This window comes from Polypterus senegalus, chromosome 15 (genome assembly GCF_016835505.1).
Source record: "Polypterus senegalus isolate Bchr_013 chromosome 15, ASM1683550v1, whole genome shotgun sequence".
Lineage (NCBI taxonomy): Eukaryota > Metazoa > Chordata > Cladistia > Polypteriformes > Polypteridae > Polypterus > Polypterus senegalus.
Window position 1 is genome coordinate 130,687,608 of NC_053168.1, and position 20,732 is coordinate 130,708,339.

Consider the following 20,732-nt stretch of genomic DNA (forward strand, 5'->3'; position numbering starts at 1 on the left):
TTTTTTTTTACAAAATAGGAACAAGAACAAATGGACTACTATTTTAATTAAGCACATGTGATTTAGGGAATTTAAGCAGTAAGTCTAAGGTCACATTTATAAACTAATTACGAGCCTGTATACAATTAACACCTATCTTTCCATGAGCTAAACCAGTAGTGCAAGGAGCCCAAATTTCAAAGACTGACATTGCCAGCAGAAGCATGTTGAATTCACAGTGCATAATGTTATAGGAAAATGTTTTACAACCTTTAATATGTTTATTTATAACACACCCATAGAATCACTCAGCATTGTAGTTTGCACCCAAGATGGATTTTTCCACTTTCTTAAACTTCTGTAACTCAACCTGTAGTTCCCAATATTTCAAGTACAGCCACATTAGTCTTCCATTTTTGCGTTTGTCAGTGTTTAAGATGTCAGCACAGTGCTTATCATGCCTAAAAATTGTTTTCAGATCAGATTCAATGTTCAAATCAACAGCAACTGGCTCTGTAGCAGCTTTCACAAGTAAACTTCTTTCAATTTCATATCTTTTATCTCGATGAAGGCGAAAACTGCAAAATGCATTCTGTCTTTCAACCAGGACATTTTCAAACTCTTTTATCACTAACATGGCTTTACTTTGCCAATTGGTTTCCCTTTCCACGAGGTTGTTGTAAAGTGCTGCTGCTGCCCCAGAATGTAGCAGCTGTTGTTTCTCTCGATCAATACTCTCACGATCCTCCTGCAACCGCTTCCGTTCTTCAATTAGCTGGCGGCTCTGAGACACGAGAGCATCACGATATCCTTTAACACGGCTCCGCTCCTTCTCTAGTTCAAGCTCCAAGTGGGCAACAGTCCGCCGGGTCTCTGTGACAGTGCTTGAGTACTTCATTTCAAGTTCCTTTTTTATTAATTTTGCATCTTCCTCATACTTAATTTTTGCTGCTAGTACCTCTCTCTGGGATTCTCTACTCCATATCCATCCTGCAAAAACAAATGTACTTTTAAAATATCACTTGACTAAAAACTTCTGTTTGTGCCAAAGGAAGTTCCTGTCGTTTGTGGTAGGTTAATTTTCAGCGCATATAAGCCTATATAAGTTGAACATATATGAAAATAAGTATTTGAATGCTGTGCTATTTTAAATAAATAAATAAATAAAGGCCTCCTTTACTTATATGACAGTTAATTCTGTTCCCTGTTTCCAAGCCACCTGCCTGACCTGCAGTTGTATTTAAACAGTTTGGCAAGAAATATAAAAATGGTCATTTGAAACACCATCACTTCTGTACAAACAATAGGGACATCTATATTGTTTCGTTTAATTTGCTATGATGTAGAAATTATGGTTTTAGGCCTTCTTTTATATTTTCCTGATAGTATAATTTTACAAATATTTCTCGAGTCTCTTTTATTTGCAATGCATAAAACAGTTTTACCACTATATGCCTAAAGCTTTTTCTTTACCACAACACTTTCCTGAAAACAGGAAAAGCCATTAAAATTAACAATGAGTGACTAATAAGCATTCTGAATTACTAATTATTTTAAAATACAACAATACCAAAACGATACAGCATTAGGCATCTTTGGTTACCATTACAACTGTGAAACATAGACCTTAATGTCATACAGAGCTAAAAAGCCTCAACTTAATTTAGACAATTGAACCAGCAAGTTAGTGAAACTTGAACTAAAAACTAAAGACGTATTCATGTCAGGAATTATTGGTTTTGCCAACAAAAAAAAAAAAAAAACTGCCTTTTAGGCTCAGAAACAAATCGAAATTGTTTTGCATTTAAAGCACTTTGCACATACAAATGTGACAATGCTACTACTAATATTACTAGTCTTATTTATTGCACCAATGAAATAGAACTTTCAGTTCAGTATACAGACCGTGAGCATATGGAAGGCTGATTCAAACACTGTGCTATTCACTTTAGGCTATCAAGAAAGTAAAAAAAAATAAAATAAAATAAAACACTTACTAAAGGCAGCCAGTCCTAACATCGGAACCAAGAAAGCATAATTCCATTTGTTGCCACCACCATCTCCCTGTTGATCAGGCTGAATATTCCATCTTGGAGGATCGTTAAGATTGTTCATGAGGCCACACTACTTAATGCAGAAAAATGTAAATAAATTAGTAATTTAATAAGTTTAAAATACTCCAAATGTGAATTTAAAAAAATGAATTCAACAATTTTTTAACCTTTTTAAACCAATTATTTAAAAAAAATTCTTTCGTTTAAATATATTGAGATTTATGGAAGCGTATTAGGGCCACGGTGAAAAAAAAAATATGGACGCAGTGAAGAAAAAAGAAAATGTAAATGTCGAGATTAAATTCGACATGTTGACTTTATTCTCAACATTTCCACTTTATACTCAACGTTTATGTTGAGATTAAAGTCAACATGCTGACTTTAGTCTAGTAGTGTATTTTGTCAGTAGAATGTCGCAAACTAAACTTCATCTTAAAATGAATGTTTAATTTACTAGATTTTCTCAAACCCCGTCATAAATTAATGTAGCACATTAAATGCTTTATATTAAGTGTTCCCCGACTCTGTTCTTAATCGTCTTAAACAACTATTATCATACACTGATAATATTTATCAGTATGCTGCTGCTGGATTATGTGAATTTCCCCTTGGGATTAATAAAGTATCTATCTATCTGTATTATCTATATCTATTATTTATTTATTTATTATATTACATATCTTACACATCAATATTGCTGCTACTACTTTGTCCTATCTTTGGACAATGTCTTGTCTTGTTTGTGTTTTAATTTTTAATTGTTAAATTTTAATTCTATTTTTAATTTATTATTTGCATATCATGTTACACTGTGGACCCTGAGCTTCGCAATTTTGCCTATCTGTATACTTGTACATGGTTGAGATGACAATAAAGTTCACTTTGACTTTGACACAGACTTCATATTGCACTGAGAGGCGCTGGCAGCGATCGCCGTACATTGACTTCATGATATTCCTGCTCTATGAACATTCAGAATACTAAGATAAATACTTGATATCTTTTTCACGATGAAATGCATTAAAGCATGTATTAAATATGGGTGGCGGGGGGCATGGTCGCATTGCTGTAGTGCTGCTCCCTTGCATTAAGGGGTCCCCAGGTGTATGTTCAGTGTAGAGAACTTTATGGCAGGTGTGACGAAGTTCCAAAAAACTGGATAGAGGAGTGGGTATCGCACAGGTTTAACTTAAGTATTGTGCAAATGTTGGGTTCGTGATGTGGTGATCGGAGACACGAACGCAGAATTCAATGGATGTTCTTCTGAGCGGGCTTTCTTTATTGAATGCCTGCTATCTCTATCTCCAGTTCCTATCCTTACTTTTTCTTTCTCCACATAACCAATCACCACACGATAAACATCTTTGTGAAATTAAAATTAGTTATAAACTTAGACCTCAGAGTTTTTAGAACTTCAAATGTATTAAAGCATGTGGGGGCAAGGTAGCGTGGTGGTTGCACTGCTGCTTCGCAGCAATGGGGTCCCAGGTGTTCTCTGCCTTGAATTTGCATGTTTTTCTGGTGGGTTTACTCGGCGTGCTTCAGTTTCCTTTCAAAGTCATATGGGATGTTGGGTTTTGTTATGTATTATTGACCCTGCTACTGTATATGTTGTTCGTATTCACCCTGCGATGTGCTGGCGCCTCGTTCAGGATTTACTCCTGCCTCGCACATGATGCTTGCTGGGATGGGCGCAACCCTGAATGGATGGCTTAGTTAAACATGTATAACAAAGACTTTTTTTAAAGTTCTGAAAACTGTGAGGTCTAAGTTTATTACTAGTTTTAATTTCACAAAGACGTTTATCGTGTGGCGATTGGTTATGTGGAGAAAGAAAAAAGAAGGATAGGAACTGGGGGTTTGGTACGTCAGATAGAGACAGCATGCATGCAATAAAGAAAGTCCACTCAGAAGAATATCCATTGAATTCTGTGTTCGTGTCTCCAATCACCACATCACGAACCCAACATTTACACAATATTTAAGTTAATCCTGTACGATACCCATTCCTATGTCCAGTTTTTTGGAGCCTCATCACACATGCCATAAAGTTTTCTACACTGAACGTAGACCTGGGGACCCCTTAATGCAAGGGAGTAGCACTACAGCCACGACACCGTGCCCCCGCCACCCATGCTTTAATGCATTTCATCGTGAAAAAGATATCAAGTATTTACCTTAGTATTCTGAATGTTTATAGAGCAGGAATATCATGGAAGTCAATGTTCGGCGATCGCTGCCGGCACCTCTCAGTGCAAGAGGAAGTCAGTTTAAGTAGTGCGTAGAGATTAACAACTGACTCGGGAAACACTTAATATAAAGCATTTAATGTGCTACATTCATTTATGACGGGGTTTGAGAAAAATCTAGTAAATTAAACATTCATTTTAAGATGAAGTTTAGTTTGCGACATTCTACTGACAAAATAAATTACTAGAATAAAGTGGAAATGTTGAGAATAAAGTCAACATGTCGACTTTAATCTCAAAGTAAATGTCGAGAATAAAGTCAACATGTCGACTTTAATCTCGACATTTAGATTTTTTTTTTCACCGTGGCCCTAATATGCTTCCGTAGAGATTGGATTACAGGTTTTCCTAGAAGATATAATAATAAAAATAAAAAAAAAACAGGAAAAAATATTTACATTCATTCATTATAAACGTGTACTGCTGCTAAACTGATGGCAGGATTTGAAATTATTTATAACAACATATCATATTTGTGATTAGCAACCTCAAAATCGCATAAAATGACATTCCACATGCCTATATTACCAATCAACATTTTTTATAATTGTTGTGAAAAGAAGTAACTTTGACCCCTCGTATCCCATTAGGGGGTGATCTCTTGGGGTTAGCTGATGTGGCATGGACAACTCAAAGTCCTTCTGAACATTTTTGCTGAAGACACCTATTGGTTTACTCTTTATTATAACGGTTCCTTTTGCCAGCACAAAATATGGCCAAAAAATGAGGGGTTTTCAGATCGCCAGAGATAGTACCAAAAATAAAGGGGGACCCCAAAAAGCTTGACATTTTGCATTGCTAGACTTCAAGATGAGTTGAATGGTATATCATCCGAAGGTTTTCTCATACTGGTTAGTCAGGAGGATACAGAGAAAAAAAAATGAACTAATTTCAAAGGGTTCATATGTAATGATTATGACCACAATATTAAGATGTAATGAATCGCTATAAATGTCAATAAGAACGAAGCAAATATTCTTAGCATTACAAAACTCAATGTACTTGTAAATGTACAGTCTTCTCCAATCAATTAAACATTTACTTATTTGGTTGACACCTTTACCCATGGCAACTTACAATACCGTATTTATGATACAACTGGTTACATTTCTTTTGGTTTTCCAATTGGAGCCCAGGTATGTCAAGTGACTTGCTCATGATCACACAGTGTCAGTAGCGGAATTTAAATCCACAAGCTCGGGGCTTCAGGACCAAAGCCTTAACCAGTTCACCAAGCTGCCTTTAACATTGTAGTGTCAAGTATGAGAGCTCTCAAATACAAAGTTCACATTTACAGCCTACTCTAAAATACAATAGGGACAGTAGTATGGCAGTAAATAAAACTGTTAAATAATATACCCGCCATACTTAAAAACAGACAGAGAGAAGTAATGTCGGTTAAAGGGAGCTGAATGATTATGATGTTAATGAACGATTGTTTAGTACTGTACTTCATTACCTTGGCTAATGCCTGAACGATGGAGTGAGAATGGGGACTGTGCTGGACGTCCTTCTAAAACTAAATATGTACGATCCTCCAGTAGTATTCTGAGCAGACCTCGCCACCCTCTGAAGAACTTTGCAGCTATGAGCTGAACAGGTGTGGCACCCGAATGATAAACAGCAAGCAAGGGTGGAGTCCAGCTTGCCCTGTTGGACTTGTTGAATTAGCACAGATGAAGATGCCCGGGTGTTCCTAAATTGTCTCAGTACATCGTAAAAGATTTTAAAAAAGGCATTATAGAAAATGACGCATTGATTGATATTAAGGTAAGTGTTAAAGTTCTGGCAGGAACCGCACACTTGACGGGGCCGCCGGTCCATCACGAGGTACATTCGATCCCACAAATCGCTGACTTGAAGTCTTCAGAATATATGGCAACTGCAAGTTACGACAGTTATAATATTCATGATATTTTGTCGAAAATGCGGTGCAGAATAAGGAAACGGTGTCTAATAACCCTTCGTACCGAGCTGAATACTTGTACTACGTTGATTAACATGAAGGTAACGAATAAGTTTGAATTGTCGAATTTCTCACAGAATACGTTTGCTTTATTTCTACATTATGCAGTTAGTAACAATTATATCCGAGAGTCAACACAAATTTCATTTGTAAACTAAATGTCAAGCTCTCACCTTTAATAAGCCCTTACCTCGGCTTGATTCCAGTCTTTTCACTTTCAACTGAAAAAATCAAACAAACACGCTTCGCCATGAAAGCTGTGCCAATACTCCAGGGGGGATTCATTATTATCTGTACTCTTTTAAGTGTTACTCTTAGCGCTACTTAATCGTTTTAGTAAAATACACTAATTTACAAAAAAATATAATACATGTTATAACGTTGATTTATTTCCTGTTCAAAATATGTTATTGTGTTACAGGTACTTGTTACAACAGCCACTCTAAGTTACAGTATGGTACATTCCAGGCAGAACAGGGAATTCATGCTCTTTGCTGCACATGCGCAACACTCAACTTGGAAATCATGGCGGCCGTCTGCAGAGCGTCTCGGATCTTTACGAAGAGGCTGTTGTCGACTAAAACTGTTAGTATTGCTCAGTTTGCGGCTCTTGAATGGCTTTGGTGACATAAGTGGTGATGTTGCAGTTAAAACGGATTGTAGACCTACGTTAAAGTACTTTTTTTATGTTACATGATAGTATTTTAATGTTTCAATAGGCCTAATTTAATAAAACAATATATACATTTATATTTGCAGATTTGTCTGCACAAATACCGGATGGTTTTTAATAATTTCAAGCCTGCGTCTACGTAATAGGCTTGGTGACATCAGTTATGATGTTGCAGTTAAAACTGATTCTAGACATAAGTTTAAAGTACGTATTATGTTGCATAACAATATGCTCAATATTTTCATAGGCCTAATTTAATAACATTTTATTAAATACATGCAGTTACATTAACTGACCTATCTGAACAAATAGATGATGTAGTCCGTGGGGTAAATAATAAAACTTACCAGCCTACTGGAAAGAAAGTTTAGTTGTTTAAATAACGAACTTGACTAATGAAGGTCATGATGGTTGGTGCATGAATGGCCAGTTCCTGTTATGATACGGCTGCACAGCCGCCGCAGGTGATTGGGCGCTTATTGGCTTTTGACGAATAGAATGCTAGATCGGCGCGGATGCGACAGTGTCAGAGACCACGCCCAGCCCCCTTTGCGTGCAATACGAAGTGCGCATCTTCTTGGAGGCATATTTGAAAATTGTTAAACATTAGGTAATGCGTCGTCATTCAAGTTATGTTGGCGGTGCTTTGCTTACTGCAGATATATTCATTTTATTTTGTAATGTTCTTGCGCCTTAATCTCTAATCTATACATGTTACAACTGAACGCGCTAAATGTGTGAAGTTTTTGCACAGTTTGTTTCTGTAAATCTAATATATGACGCTATGAAATGAATGCATTGCTTTGTCACTCTGTTCCATTTATTTTACCCATGAGATAAGCAAACTCGATTTTCAGGGTTTTGTTTAAGTTTTACTACTCAATTTACTTCCATTGATAACTAACAAATGAGAGAATTGAAAAATTATGTCTCTAGTTTGGGTAACTTTAAAAAAAAAAAATTAACAATTTTTATTACACCAAAAATTATTTAGTTCTAATAATGTAAACATCCTAAAAGATGTTTAGTAAAATAATGAAAGTGGTTGTCATACCTTTTGAAGGCAGCAATGGATGTGATCTTTTGTTGTCAGACTAATGCAAGAGAAGCATGAGGCAAATTGATAAAAGCTGCATTATGAATGTGTATCTGGAAAAAAAATCAATTGACAGGGTGCCACAAGAGATGATGAGGTGGGCATTAAAAAAGTTGTATATCAACTGATGATTAGTGCCTGTGGTCATGACCAGTATATGAGGAAGCGTGAATGGTAGGACAGCAGGAAGGGATGGTCAAATATTTGAGGTAAAAGTACCTATGTGTGAACGATCTTTCCTGAATCTATTTCTTGTATGATTTTGATAGAGATGGTGAGAAGTGCATGAAGGATTACCACAGGAGCCTTTGTCTTTATCACAAATGAGCTCTAAATGATGTGTTCTTTCTATATTGATTATGCTTCATTATTATCCACTGTACATATGCCTATTTTTGTCATCTCATTGGATGTTCACCTATGCAGAGAGCCTCAATATGAGTACATTTCTCTTATGTAGTTCATCATTCCAGTGCTTTTGACCTTCATATGCAATCTTCTTCACATGTAACATTTCTATAGAAAAAAAGTGCCTGTCTCACAAAAGAAAACATTAACAAAGAAAAGATGGTGTGGCCAGAATGGTAGAACAGTGGTTAGTGCTAATGCATCACAGAGTCAGCACTTTGGTTTGAACCCTGAACACATTTACTTTTGTGAAGTTTCTGCATCTACCCAAATGTCCATGTGGTTTTCCTATCACAACCCCTAGGACGGTGGTTCTCAGCCATTGGGCTGCCGTTGTGTCGGAAGTTGCTATTGTTTATAATGGTAGTGGGTTGCACTCAATTTGCCATCCCACCATGTGATTCATGCGCTCCATTCACCCATTCATCAAGAAGTAATCTGTGCTGCTTCATTCACCAAGAGGGACCCTCACTCTGACTGTCACGCTTAATTCGCAAACAAGGGTGAACTCTTGACGATTGCACTTGATTCAGCAAGGGAAAACTTTACTCAATGACTGGTGTAAGGGGGGAAAAAGGGCGGGAGGTTGTTGGGGTTGTAGTTATTGCTTCAAGTTCAACATGATTGTGACTTCACGCCTGTCAAGAGGGATGCAGTACATAGTGTGGTGCAGTAGTGTGACACACCGAGGAGGCAGGAGGAGTTACACGGGATGGGGTTCATTATACTGGTGCTGAGGTCTGAAAGCTGATATCAACACCAAACTCTAAATTTTAGTAATGATCCCACACTACAAAGGAATGAAAACAGCCTCACACCGATACTGTAACGAATAAATTGGCAAAGTCTTATGTCTGTAATTGTTAAGCTGAAATGGCCATGCCCATCCATTTTATCCAAGGTAGCATTGGTCCACATTACCTCAGATAATTGGGGTTCTACTGTATATTTAAGGTCTACTGTCTAGCTTAACACTTTTAAGACTGTTGTCTACAAAAATTGAGGTCAGGGGGACTGACACCATTGCTACCCATTGACAGAAGATGCCTAGAGTGTATTGTTTGATTTTGTCCACCAGAAGGCTGCATGGACCATGAGATGGCTAAACACTTCACACCTCCATTTTCTGTTCTCATACAGCATCAAATCCCAAACATTCCTTCCATTACCAGAAATAGTCAGAAAAGAGATCCTTGTTGCTAGCAGAGATGCAACATAATAAGCACCCATAGTGTATGATTTCATGCCATGAGGCATACATAACCACTTGTACTGACAGCCATTGTTGTTTTATTTTGGGCCAATGACAAATTTTGCATCTTTCATTTGGTTTGGAGTGAGTTATTGCTTTTGTGTCCCCTGTTTTGTAAGTAGGTTTTGATGTAAGTTGGACCACTGCTTCTGATTGCAAGTATATTTTTTGCAGAATGAATTGTCTTTAAATGACCCATTTTTTAATTAAAAAATAAGCTGCCCTGGTAAGAAAGGAGTTCATTCGGATTCATGTACCAACCAACTATATTTAAAGGAGTTGAGCTGTAAAACATTTTTGTTCTAGATCTTTAATATGCACCCAGAAGCATTCCAAAAATTATTTGATATCTTGTCAGATCGGAGTTTAAAAAAATATAATTTGCTAGACCCCTGAAATACAGTTGGGTGGCATGGTGGCACAGTGGGTAGCACTGCTGCCTCGCAGTTAGGAGACCTCCCTGCGTGGAGTTTGCATGTTCTCCCCGTGTCTTCATGGGTTTCCTCCGGGTGCTCCGGATTCCTCCCACAGTCCAAAGACATGCAGGTTAGGTGCACTGGCGATTCTAAATTGTCCCTAGTGTGTGCTTGGTGTGCATGTGTGCGCGCGTGCCCTGCCCAGGGTTTGTTTCCTGCCTTTCGCCCTGTGTTAGCTGGAATTGGCTCCAGCAGACCCCCATGACCCTGTAGTTAGGATTTAGCAGGTTGGATAATGGATGGATGAAATACAGTTAGAAACTTGGCTTTGGTAAAAGACAGTCAGAACATCAATACTGTACTTTTGGTGCAAATCAGTTTATTAAAAGGTTTTTTAAATTTTTTGCTTGTCCTTTAATTCTCATATAACACTAAAAATAAATTTTTGTTCTGGTATTACATTTTTTTTCCTTCTATTCATTCTCACAGATTCCAGCAGCCTGCCAAGGAGGTTCTCGACAGCTTCACTTTACTATTAGTGGAAAGAAGGAGAAGTCCGCCAGCATATCAAATGCAGTAAGTGAATCAGTTTGAAGCAAATTTTGAATGTGAATTATTTAAGGAGCAAGTAGGAAAAAAAGACTATGTGCATAACCGAAGCCCGCTGAATTGTGTTTTTCTTATAAGTATAGATAGATAGATACTTTATTAATCCCAAGGGGAAATTCACATAATCCAGCAGCAGTATACTGATACTGTCCGAGATTCTCTATTTGATTAAATATTATTTTATAAATGGGTTAACTGAAAATTCTGTAGGTTCCTAGACTATGTAACCTAATGATAGGTTAAACTTTTACAGCAGGATTCCCCAGTATTTCTAAAACTCCTGACACCAATGTATGTGGTGTTGACATTTTCTGAAATGTGATCCTTCACCTCTCCAGTTGTCTCAGCTTTACATTTGATCATTCAAGTTTATTTAGACAGAAATTAAAAATGGAAATAATCTTCTCTTTGAAGTGTGATTTATAATACCAGGAGATGCCTCAAAACATACAATGAAAAGCTTAGGTTAAGCTTTTATTTAATGGCATTAGTCTAATAAACTTACCAAGATACATGCATAAACAACAACTACTCTAATGCAGGTGGTCTCCTGCTAATGTGTGTAGAATTTCTATCTTAAGCATTGTGTTATATCTCAAAGCTATTTGTCATTTACTTTGATTCTTATCTTGATTGTCTTTTGCAGATATCTACCCAGTACCCAGTCGTTGACCATGAGTTTGATGCGATTGTTGTGGGGGCTGGTGGAGCCGGCTTAAGAGCAGCCTTTGGCTTGTCCGAGGCCGGTTTCAACACAGCATGTATCACAAAACTGTTTCCCACCAGGTCCCACACAGTGGCTGCACAGGTAAGGCAAAGAAAGGTGGAGAAAAACTTTACCTGAACACAGTTTGAATCACAGTGCTTACATTGTTCTTTTCTATTATTCTTTTAAAGCATTGCCACTCTCACACAGTGTATGGGTCCAAATGTTTGATAACCTGCATTCCTACAATGTACCTTACTCACTGCATGTGTGAATGAATGGCCTCCTTCAGTTGAATCACATAATATCCTTTGTGTATTTGGATATGTTAGTCCAAAACTCTAATGAAATTTAAACCAGGTTTCGCTCCTCCTGTCTTGCACCTTGTATCGAACAGTTTGTTTTTCCTTTGACCCTGAATGGTGTACACCTGAGCTATAGCTTTAAGGTTTATTGGGGTCGTTATTGTCACATGTACAGAGTGGCATTAGAATCCTTATTTACATCCTTCTGTGAATTTCAGCAGGTTTCATTCCCTCTTCTCAAAGAAATCTCACTATTGTACAGCAGAGTGTCCATGTTCAGTTGACCTTGGCTTCAACTAGATGAACAGCAGAGCGTTGCGCTTTGTGTGTTTGAACTTCCCATAAGCCATTGTGAATGTGTTGTATTGTAACGACTGGTATCTGTTACAGTTACCCCATCATTTTCAAATTGCCTTTACGTTTTGATTCATCTCCCTATTATGCAGGTAGCTCTGTGCTTTCTACACATTCTTTTTGTGAATTTCTAGTAAGGCAGTATATTAATGTTTTTCTGTTATCCATTAACTTCAAATACCCAGTTTATCAATCTGTTTTATCTGCTTCAGGACAGAACGGAACTACATCCTGTTTTGGAAACAACTGATACAGTTCATGACCAGTACTACACAACATTATAAGGAAACAGTCGCTTATGCTACAAGTATATTAATTTGTAACCTAACTCCATTCCTTTGAGCTTTGGAAAGAAACACATTTCCAGAGGAAATAAATGAAAACTTTGGGAGAGCTTGCATAATAGACTCAAAAAGCTTCTCAGTAATTAATTAAATCGGAGTCCAAGCACCATGAGTCGTGTTCAACTACATCTTGTACCACTGAGCTGCATGCAAACAAATTTCTCTTTAATGCAATTGTTCTGTGCCTTTAAACATATTCTACACAGAACTTGTAAAAAAAAAAAGTCTGTCTAAATAATTTTGGATATAAAATTGAGCAGTTATTAATTATTACATGATTTCAAACATTGAAATTAACGGCACACATACTAAGATAAAATAGGAATGGAGAGTGTTGTGAGATGACTCAGTGTTTTCAAATTCTTATATTAACTAGCTACTGTATATTGACTTATGAATCAGAATCAGAAAACTTTTTATTAATCCCGAAGGAAATTACTTATGTTTCAACTTAACAACAGACAAGGGACTTGTTACACTAAGAGTAAGTATAAAGTAATCATGTAAATATAAATAAAGTATAATAAATGTAAGTATCAAACTAGAGTGCAGAGTGTTGCACCTTAAGTTAATATTGCACATTCTGAGAACAAATAAGGTTATTCTCATGTGAAGAGAAGACAATTTATTGCACAAGAACAGATAGTATGTTGCACATTTCAAGTACTTGAAAAATGTACCTGGATATCCAATAAAGAAAGAGGGTAATGGCTTAAAGTATGGGTGAGGGACCAGAAAAGGAGTTATAGACTCTGATGGCTGTGGGGAGGAAGGGTTTTCTGTGACGTTCAGTGGAGCACTTGCTGCTAGTCAGTCTACTGCTGAAAACACTCGTCTGTCCAACCACAACACTATGAAGTGGGCGATTTGCATTTTTAATAATAGACCAAAGCCTAGACAACATTCTCTGATCTGCCACAGTTTCCAAGCAGTCCAGTTTCTCTCCTACCACAGAGGAAGCCTTCTGAATTAGTTTGTTTAGTCTCCTGATGTCTGCCACTTCCATGCTGTTCCCCCAGCATGCCACAGCGAAAAAAAGAAATGCATTCAGTTACTAATTTCTTCTTGATGAATCAATTTGGCTATAACAGTTTTATTAAATTTCCTTATACAGGGTGGAATAAATGCTGCTTTGGGAAATATGGAGAATGATGACTGGAGGTGGCACTTTTATGACACAGTTAAAGGTTCAGATTGGTTAGGAGATCAAGATGCAATCCACTACATGACCGAGCAGGCACCTGCTGCTGTTATTGAGGTAAGAAGAAAAAAAATGTTTTCTTTATAGCGCCTTAGTTTTGGTGGGTTCAATGCAGACCAAGGCCAAAAAGAACATCCTGTGTTAATTAAAAGGGAGGTGTGATGGACGGCCGGCAGCTCAACCCGGCCAAGACGCTCAAAGAATGGAAGGATGGGGGAAGGCAGCTACTTTGGGACACTGCCTCCCCCAGGACACTAGATGGCGATTTCCCTGCAGCATAGCGGTGCTCCGGATTCCCGCAGGGTACCATGGGATATGGAGTTCAGCTTCACAGCCCTGCTGGGTACCGTGGATGGCACCAGGAGATGCTGCAGGGAGACAGGGGGATTTTTACTTTCCATATAGACTGTAAGTACTCCCAAGTCACGGGGACGGAAGCCCTGAAATACTTCCAGGCTGAAGAAAACTGAAGCCATTTGACCCAGATGTGCTGGCAAGTAACGTGAGAGGAAGAATGGAAGCACTTTCAAGTCGAGTACTATATAAAGGACTGTTGGGGAACCCAGCAAGGGAGCCGGAGTTGGGAGGTAGATGACAGAGCTTGCTGGGAGGTGTGGAGGAGAGAATTAAGTGGGGTGATTATAGTTATTATTGTAATTATTAGTATTACTTGCCTGTGTATGGTGGTTGGGGTGCTTGGAGGCACTATTAAAGAAAAGGGAAAGAATTAAAAAAACCTCTGTGCTTTTACCTGGTGTCCTGGATGTTCCTCTATCGGGTTAAAGGAGCAACAGCACCGTCTAGTGTCACAGAGGATACTTAAATTCTGTGCCCTAACTATAAAGCCAAGAGAAGAGTGTATTTCTGAGAATCCATTAGGTAATATTGTATGAATGTTTTCTTGTATCACTTGTTTATTGCCATTCTGACTGTTTATGGATTTTGGGGGGAGTGGGGTGGTTGGCATGTACCTCTACATTCATAAATGTGGATGATGTTCTACTATGCAGAGAAATTTTAGCACCGTGTTTAAATATGTTACAATCTTATTCAAAACAGAAAAAATCATTATAGTAGAACTATCCAACAAGATTTTATGCTTATATAACATCAGAAGGTCACGTGATTGCCTTAGGAGCTTTGGATCACAAAGGCTTCCATTTGACTGAGGCAGCCATTGGGTGTCACTGCCTGCACTGTTAAGAAATTTTCAAATCTATAAAACTAGTAAAACTCCACAGTTTATTTTTAGCTTAGATTATTAGGAAGACAAAAATGACAAACTGACAATAGTTCAGTATTCAATTTTTATTATAATAGTAGACATAAATGCTGAAACACTTTAAGCACCATAATGCAATATGAATCAGTGAACAAGAGTTGCAAACCTAAAATATGAACATACTAAATATTCTGTCAATGCCAGCCATGCAGACCAGGCCATGAAAAACCTGGCCATGTAAACCTTGTAAACAAAAGTGGCAACTAGTGATTGAAATTTTTAAGCTGTAGAAAATCAATGAAACGCCTTAAAATAAATCAATAGTAACACTAATGTGAAAAAAACATGAATATCTGTTGTTATTAAGAGGCGCCTTGCTTGCCCGTTTAATGGCTTTTATACTTCTCATCTTTTAAGGCAAATTTCAGTATGGCTCCAGCAGTTTTACTCCTCCTTGTATGTCTGATATTTCCTCTTTTGATTAAATCACCAATGTGAAACTGACAATCAGATTGTTCGCTGAGACTGGACACACACATACACACAGACCTCAGTGTTTTATTATATAGTAGAGATGAGCTTTCCAATACAGAAAATGTATGAATGAAGTGGTATGAGCCAGATTCTGCATGCACAATGTGCATCAGAGCTACCAGTGTTAGTGGTGAGTTTTGCCATATTATTCATACAGTATATACTCGTTTTCAAGTGTTCCAAGACAAGTAAATGGGTTTATTGCTTCTGACCTATAATATATTTTTAGCATATCATTTCAAGGGGAGCTTACAGATTTTCTAGGCAGTACAAATTATTAAATGTGACTGTGATGTGCACAAATCTAAAGATCAAAGGTTTTTTTTTTTCCATTTGTTACTAGTACACTTCATATTTGTGTTTTATTCTTCTGGAAATGGATATATAAGTAAAACATAGGACCAGCAGACAGTGGTTATAATTTATTACTAATTATACAATTATGTAATGGCTATTTTAAATTGAAACTTTACAAATAAAACTGCAAATGACAAGGCACATAATAGTCATAATGATTATTAAAATAATATCAGGCTGTAAATTGGTGTGCTATTTATTTATTTGGGGTCAAAAGTTTTTCTGAGTCTGCTATTGTGCACTTTAATGTAAATATTCCATCTGTAAGAATTACTGTATTTGCTTATTTTGAATAGCAGGTTTTAATTAGTGATTGGTGCATATCTATGCAGCCAACAATGATTTTTTTTTTTTTTGTTTTGTTTACTTGTTACAACCTTCTCAAACTGGGTTCTGTGTTGTGGTGGTGTATCACGTGGCATAGGGCACTTTCTATTATGCAACAATAACTGAAAAGGTTTCCTTCCTTATCCTCCATAACTTTCACTCGGCAAGAAAATGTCAAGATCATCAATAAACAACAGTTCTTTTATTTGGTTTAGAAGAAATTTTTCTTCTTAATGTTACATGATGCCTTGTTGTTCATTTAGTTTTTTCTAACTACATACTATATGAGTACATAAAAAGATTGCTTTCTCAGTTATTTCAAGCCAATGACTCTTGCTAGTTTTTCTGTACAAATGTATTTGCAATCGCTAGTAAAACGACCGGTATGTATGTATTTTTTATTTCGTTTCAGTTAGAGAATTATGGGATGCCCTTTAGCAGAACAGAAGATGGTAAAATCTATCAGCGTGCTTTTGGTGGACAGAGTCTCAAGTTTGGTAAAGGAGGTCAGGCACACAGATGCTGCTGCGTGGCTGATCGAACAGGACACTCCTTATTGCACACTCTGTACGGCCGTGTAAGAAACTGTTACCTTTTTTTGTTTATTGATATTTACGTGTCTGTCTGTCTGTCTGTCTATCTATCTATCGTATTACCACAAGGTGTCTGGTATAAATATTCCAGGTAATGTGTGACATTTGAGGCACTACTGGTTAATGTAAACACAGATTTTTACTGGCGTCTTAATATTTAATAGAGGGATCCATTAACATTTTTAGTGGATGTAATTTTAATCCATTTGTTTGTTGACTGTCTGCTGTCTTGCATACTTTAGCAGACAGTGAAATAAGTATATCTTTAAAAGGAGTCACATCTTCATTGTGATTTGCAATTGAGTATTTCTCCTTATTTGTAATCTTAAAATTGCATATCTGAAACAAGTAAGAATAAAAGAAAGCACTTGAGTAAATCAAGCCTTTTCCTGTTTTTAAAATGTACAGATATTCTTTAATAACTTCAGATGAACACTGAATTTTTGGATTACTTTTGAAAATGGAGAAAACCCAATGATTTTTAATCTGGCGAAAAACAGGGGCAGCCATATAATTGTGTTAGGAGGGAAATGGTTTTGGGTGAGCACGCTTGTAGGTGCTATATGAGGCAAGATTGACACTTCATTCACTTATTGTAGAGCAAAGAAACTACAACAAGCCTCTCTTCCTCCCTCTCAGTCTTTAAGGTATGATACCAGCTACTTTGTTGAATATTTTGCTCTGGATCTTCTAATGGAAAATGGTGAATGTAAAGGAGTTATCGCACTTTGCATGGAAGATGGATCCATCCACCGTTTTAGAGCCAAAAGCACTGTTATTGCCACAGGGTAAGCATATTTTATAAATTATTTTGTCAGGTAGTTATTCAGAATTAATCGATAAGATGTTGTGAATAATTTGTTTTTAACTTTTTGTAACAATTTTAGAATTAAAAGTACTGTAATTACATTGTAAACATGGTAAAAAGGTTACACTTTCCAGGTTTATTTTCAGATATTGGGTATAAATTAGCACAATAGGAGATTCTGCTCTTTAATTATTGTGTGCTTTTTGTTTATTAGAAATATTTTCAGGAACATGCTTAAAAGTTAATGAAATCCAAGTCAATACAAATGAAAATTTGAATCTAATCATTCTTTACATGTTGGCCTATGCATATGTCAATAAAAGTTTAGGGTGCTAGATAGCAGTGTTACCAGTCATCACATCATAATGTATTAAATTTTTGCAATCTATTTACTTGCAGTGGCTATGGTCGCACATACTTCAGCTGTACATCAGCCCACACCACAACTGGGGATGGTGCAGCAATGGTTACAAGAGCTGGCCTACCCCTTCAAGATCTGGAGTTTGTACAGTTCCATCCCACAGGTGCTAATACATTGTGAACATTATTTTTCACCTGCTTTACTACTAACTATTGTCTTCCAAGATTTCTGTCCACGAGTTACAAATTATGCAGTACAGATGTGAATTGCTTCAGTTAATTCAGTTTTAAGTTACAGCAATGCTTTAGTGTTTTAGATGTGTGTTTAATATTGTTCACCAGAAAATGTGCACTATCTTAAAGTGCTTTGCAGAACAATGTTAGTAGTACTAGGGTGTTGTACCATGTTGGCCATTATGAATGTAGTAACAAGTCAAGAAAAATGACACCTTTTATTGGCTAACTAAAAAGATAACAATATGCAGGCTTTTGAGGCAACTCGGGCCCATCTTGCCTGAAGAAGGGGCCTGATTGCCTCAAAAGCTTGCATATTGTAATATTTTTAGTTAGCCAATCAAAGGTGTCATTTTTCTTGACTTGTTACTACAGCACAATGCATGTAAACAATGACAATGTTTGAGCTGTGACTTTCTAGATACAGTCTCTTTTGTTTTGTTTGGTTAAATGTTGAGTGGCAATATTAAGTTTGGAACAGTCCTTACAGTAACAACAAGAATGACAATATTTCATAATTAAAAAAATACACCTCATTAATTAAATTTACTTTTTAGTATTACACTTCAGCTGTGAGCTCTAAAATACTTTGAATCATTTATTTTTAATATCTTAGATTTTGTAGTTTGATGAAATTCTGCTCCTTGGAAATCTGTAAGTTGAGTTCACATAGTTTTTGTGACCCACTGCATTGCATGTAAAATATTTTTTGTGCCTTGCCAGCTTGGATATGCACAGAGTTACTATTTATTTTTCTTTTTTAAAAGGTATACACTTAACTACTATGGTGGTGAGTCTCCTTTACCCATCAGAACAGAATTAATTTGTCTGGGCATGAATTCTACATGATACTGGATGTGTTGTTTAGGAATGCTCTGACATGCACAAATGAGTCTGTTGGGCAAGTGTGGCAAATTAGACCGCTTCACAGTCTTGCTGCAAACTGCTCTTTTCACCTCATCCCAAACATTCTTGACAGGGTTGAGGTCTGGAGGTTGTGCAGGCTAATGAAGCAGTGAAAACTTGCTCTCATGTTCTCAGCACCATTTGGTAACGATGCATGTTTTGTGGTATGTATTATCACACTGGAAATGTCCAAATATAAATAAACTGTAACCATAATGAGATAAACTTGATCAGCAGCAGTACGTTTTTAGGGGGTATCTGGCACTGTAATATACACCTGGAAAGCACTCACCACACTGTCCCATTGCCGCCATCAGTCTATGCAAATGCAGACACCAAATAGGATGGCTTATTAAACTCACGCTGCTTGTGCCAAATTCTTATCCTTCCATCAGCGCAATGGAAATGGAATCTTGATTTGTCCAACTAAGCAACATTTTTCCAGTCCTCGGTGGTCCAGTTTCGATGCGTCTGTGCCCACGGAAGTAGTGGTTCCTTGCTTTCACTCATAGATGTCCGCATTAAACATGGTCTTAAGCTGTTGTAGGCCATTCAAGACAAATTCAATAAGTGGTGTGTTCTGAGATGACATTTTGCACAACAGTATGGAACTCAGGTGTGATTTGCCGAGTTGAGGCCCTTCTGTTTGTTTGTATGATTCTCAGTGTCCTCCCTTATTTGCAAATTGTTTTCATCCACAAGATTTCCTACCACTGGAAGTTTCTTAACTTTTAGACCATTCTCTGTAGACCCTTGAAATGGCCATTAGTGAAAAGTTTACAACCTCATCTGTTGGGAGTTTCTAGAACGGAAACGCGTAGCACCAACATTCATGCCATGTTCAAAGTCATTAAGATCAGCAATTTTGCCCTTTCCAATGCTCAGTTAACTAGTGCTAGAAATTATGGTCTGCATGAGTAAACCACACACCACTTATCATGTTTTGTATGATGTGCTGGAATGTAGAATTTATGTGAAGGGATGGTGTATCTAATAAGCTGGCACTTCATTGTATGTCTTTAAAATTCAGTTTATTTTATTCTCTCAAATGGGTTGCTGTGCTGTGCACATTTGCATAGATGTTTGAAAGAACATAAAAAAAAATATATTTATGCAGGTATACACAACTTGAGACTGTTTAATATAAAAATATTGTAATTAAATGGTTATGTTTAAATTGCGAACCGTGTACTTTTACATTGTAAAGAATTGTATTTGCTTTTTTTTAAGTTACTTCTCAACTAATGCAAACTAATTCTTGTCATATCATATAGTTTTTAAATCATTTGCTTAGCAGAAGGTGTAGCATGTAATGATATATGCTAAATGCTAGTTTTGTAATAAATGTTCTAGAGAAATCCTACTTTCATTGTTTTAATTTTTTAAAGTATTCTTTCTTTAAAATGCATTTCAGGGATCTATGGTGCAGGCTGTTTAATTACAGAAGGCTGCCGTGGTGAAGGAGGCATTCTTATTAACAGTGAAGGAGAGCGATTTATGGAGCGATATGCACCAGTGGCAAAAGATTTAGCCTCCAGAGATGTTGTATCTCGTTCAATGACTATTGAGATTCGAGAAGGAAGGTGTGTTTCTATTTTTCATTTTTTTTTTTTAACCTTGCCTAATATTTAACATTTTAGTAGTTTTCCTTTAACCACATGGTCAGTTAATTTTAATGTTAAACTCTGTGCTGTGTGACACACTTTTTGTACAGCGCCTTATGAAAGATGCACTTCACTGTACTTTTTCTGTCAGATTTTTGAAGCTTTAAATTAAATT

General features: G+C 36.9%; 2 protein-coding genes across 7 annotated transcripts in view; one reads left to right on the forward strand and one right to left on the reverse strand.

The window, feature by feature from the left end:
* ccdc127a (coiled-coil domain containing 127a) lies at positions 1–7,377 on the reverse strand. Of its 6 annotated transcripts, none has more exons than XM_039737460.1 (3): positions 7,269–7,377; positions 1,977–2,103; positions 1–969 (listed from the first exon to the last, which is right to left on the reverse strand). In XM_039737460.1, exons 2-3 carry the CDS (start codon positions 2,092–2,094, stop codon positions 284–286), a joined length of 804 nt encoding a protein of 267 aa, XP_039593394.1. In that variant the 5' UTR covers positions 2,095–2,103; positions 7,269–7,377; the 3' UTR covers positions 1–283. The 6 variants fall into 6 exon arrangements, with proteins under 6 accessions (XP_039593394.1, XP_039593392.1, XP_039593397.1 ...); XM_039737458.1 differs by having other exon boundaries at positions 1,977–2,106; positions 7,269–7,376; XM_039737463.1 differs by lacking the exon at positions 7,269–7,377 and adding an exon at positions 6,439–6,642.
* The window catches only part of sdha (succinate dehydrogenase complex, subunit A, flavoprotein (Fp)), a 27,062-nt gene continuing 13,059 nt past the window's right edge, over positions 6,730–20,732 (forward strand). The window contains exons 1-8 of the mRNA XM_039737457.1: positions 6,730–6,833; positions 10,583–10,669; positions 11,349–11,510; positions 13,526–13,669; positions 16,465–16,629; positions 17,285–17,433; positions 17,853–17,977; positions 20,368–20,536. Coding sequence (XP_039593391.1) covers positions 6,774–6,833; positions 10,583–10,669; positions 11,349–11,510; positions 13,526–13,669; positions 16,465–16,629; positions 17,285–17,433; positions 17,853–17,977; positions 20,368–20,536 — 1,061 coding nt within the window. The 5' untranslated portion in view covers positions 6,730–6,773. The remainder of the gene's footprint in view (positions 6,834–10,582; positions 10,670–11,348; positions 11,511–13,525; positions 13,670–16,464; positions 16,630–17,284; positions 17,434–17,852; positions 17,978–20,367; positions 20,537–20,732) is intronic.

Bases quoted from the DNA above. Each gene is read 5' to 3' on its own strand.
- ccdc127a (XM_039737460.1), bottom strand. From the start codon at position 2,094: ATGAACAATCTTAACGATCCTCCAAGATGGAATATTCAGCCTGATCAA. The intron at 970-1,976 runs GTAAGTGTTTTA...TTGTTTTTGCAG, and splicing joins GTTAGGACTGGCTGCCTTTA to GATGGATATGGAGTAGAGAA.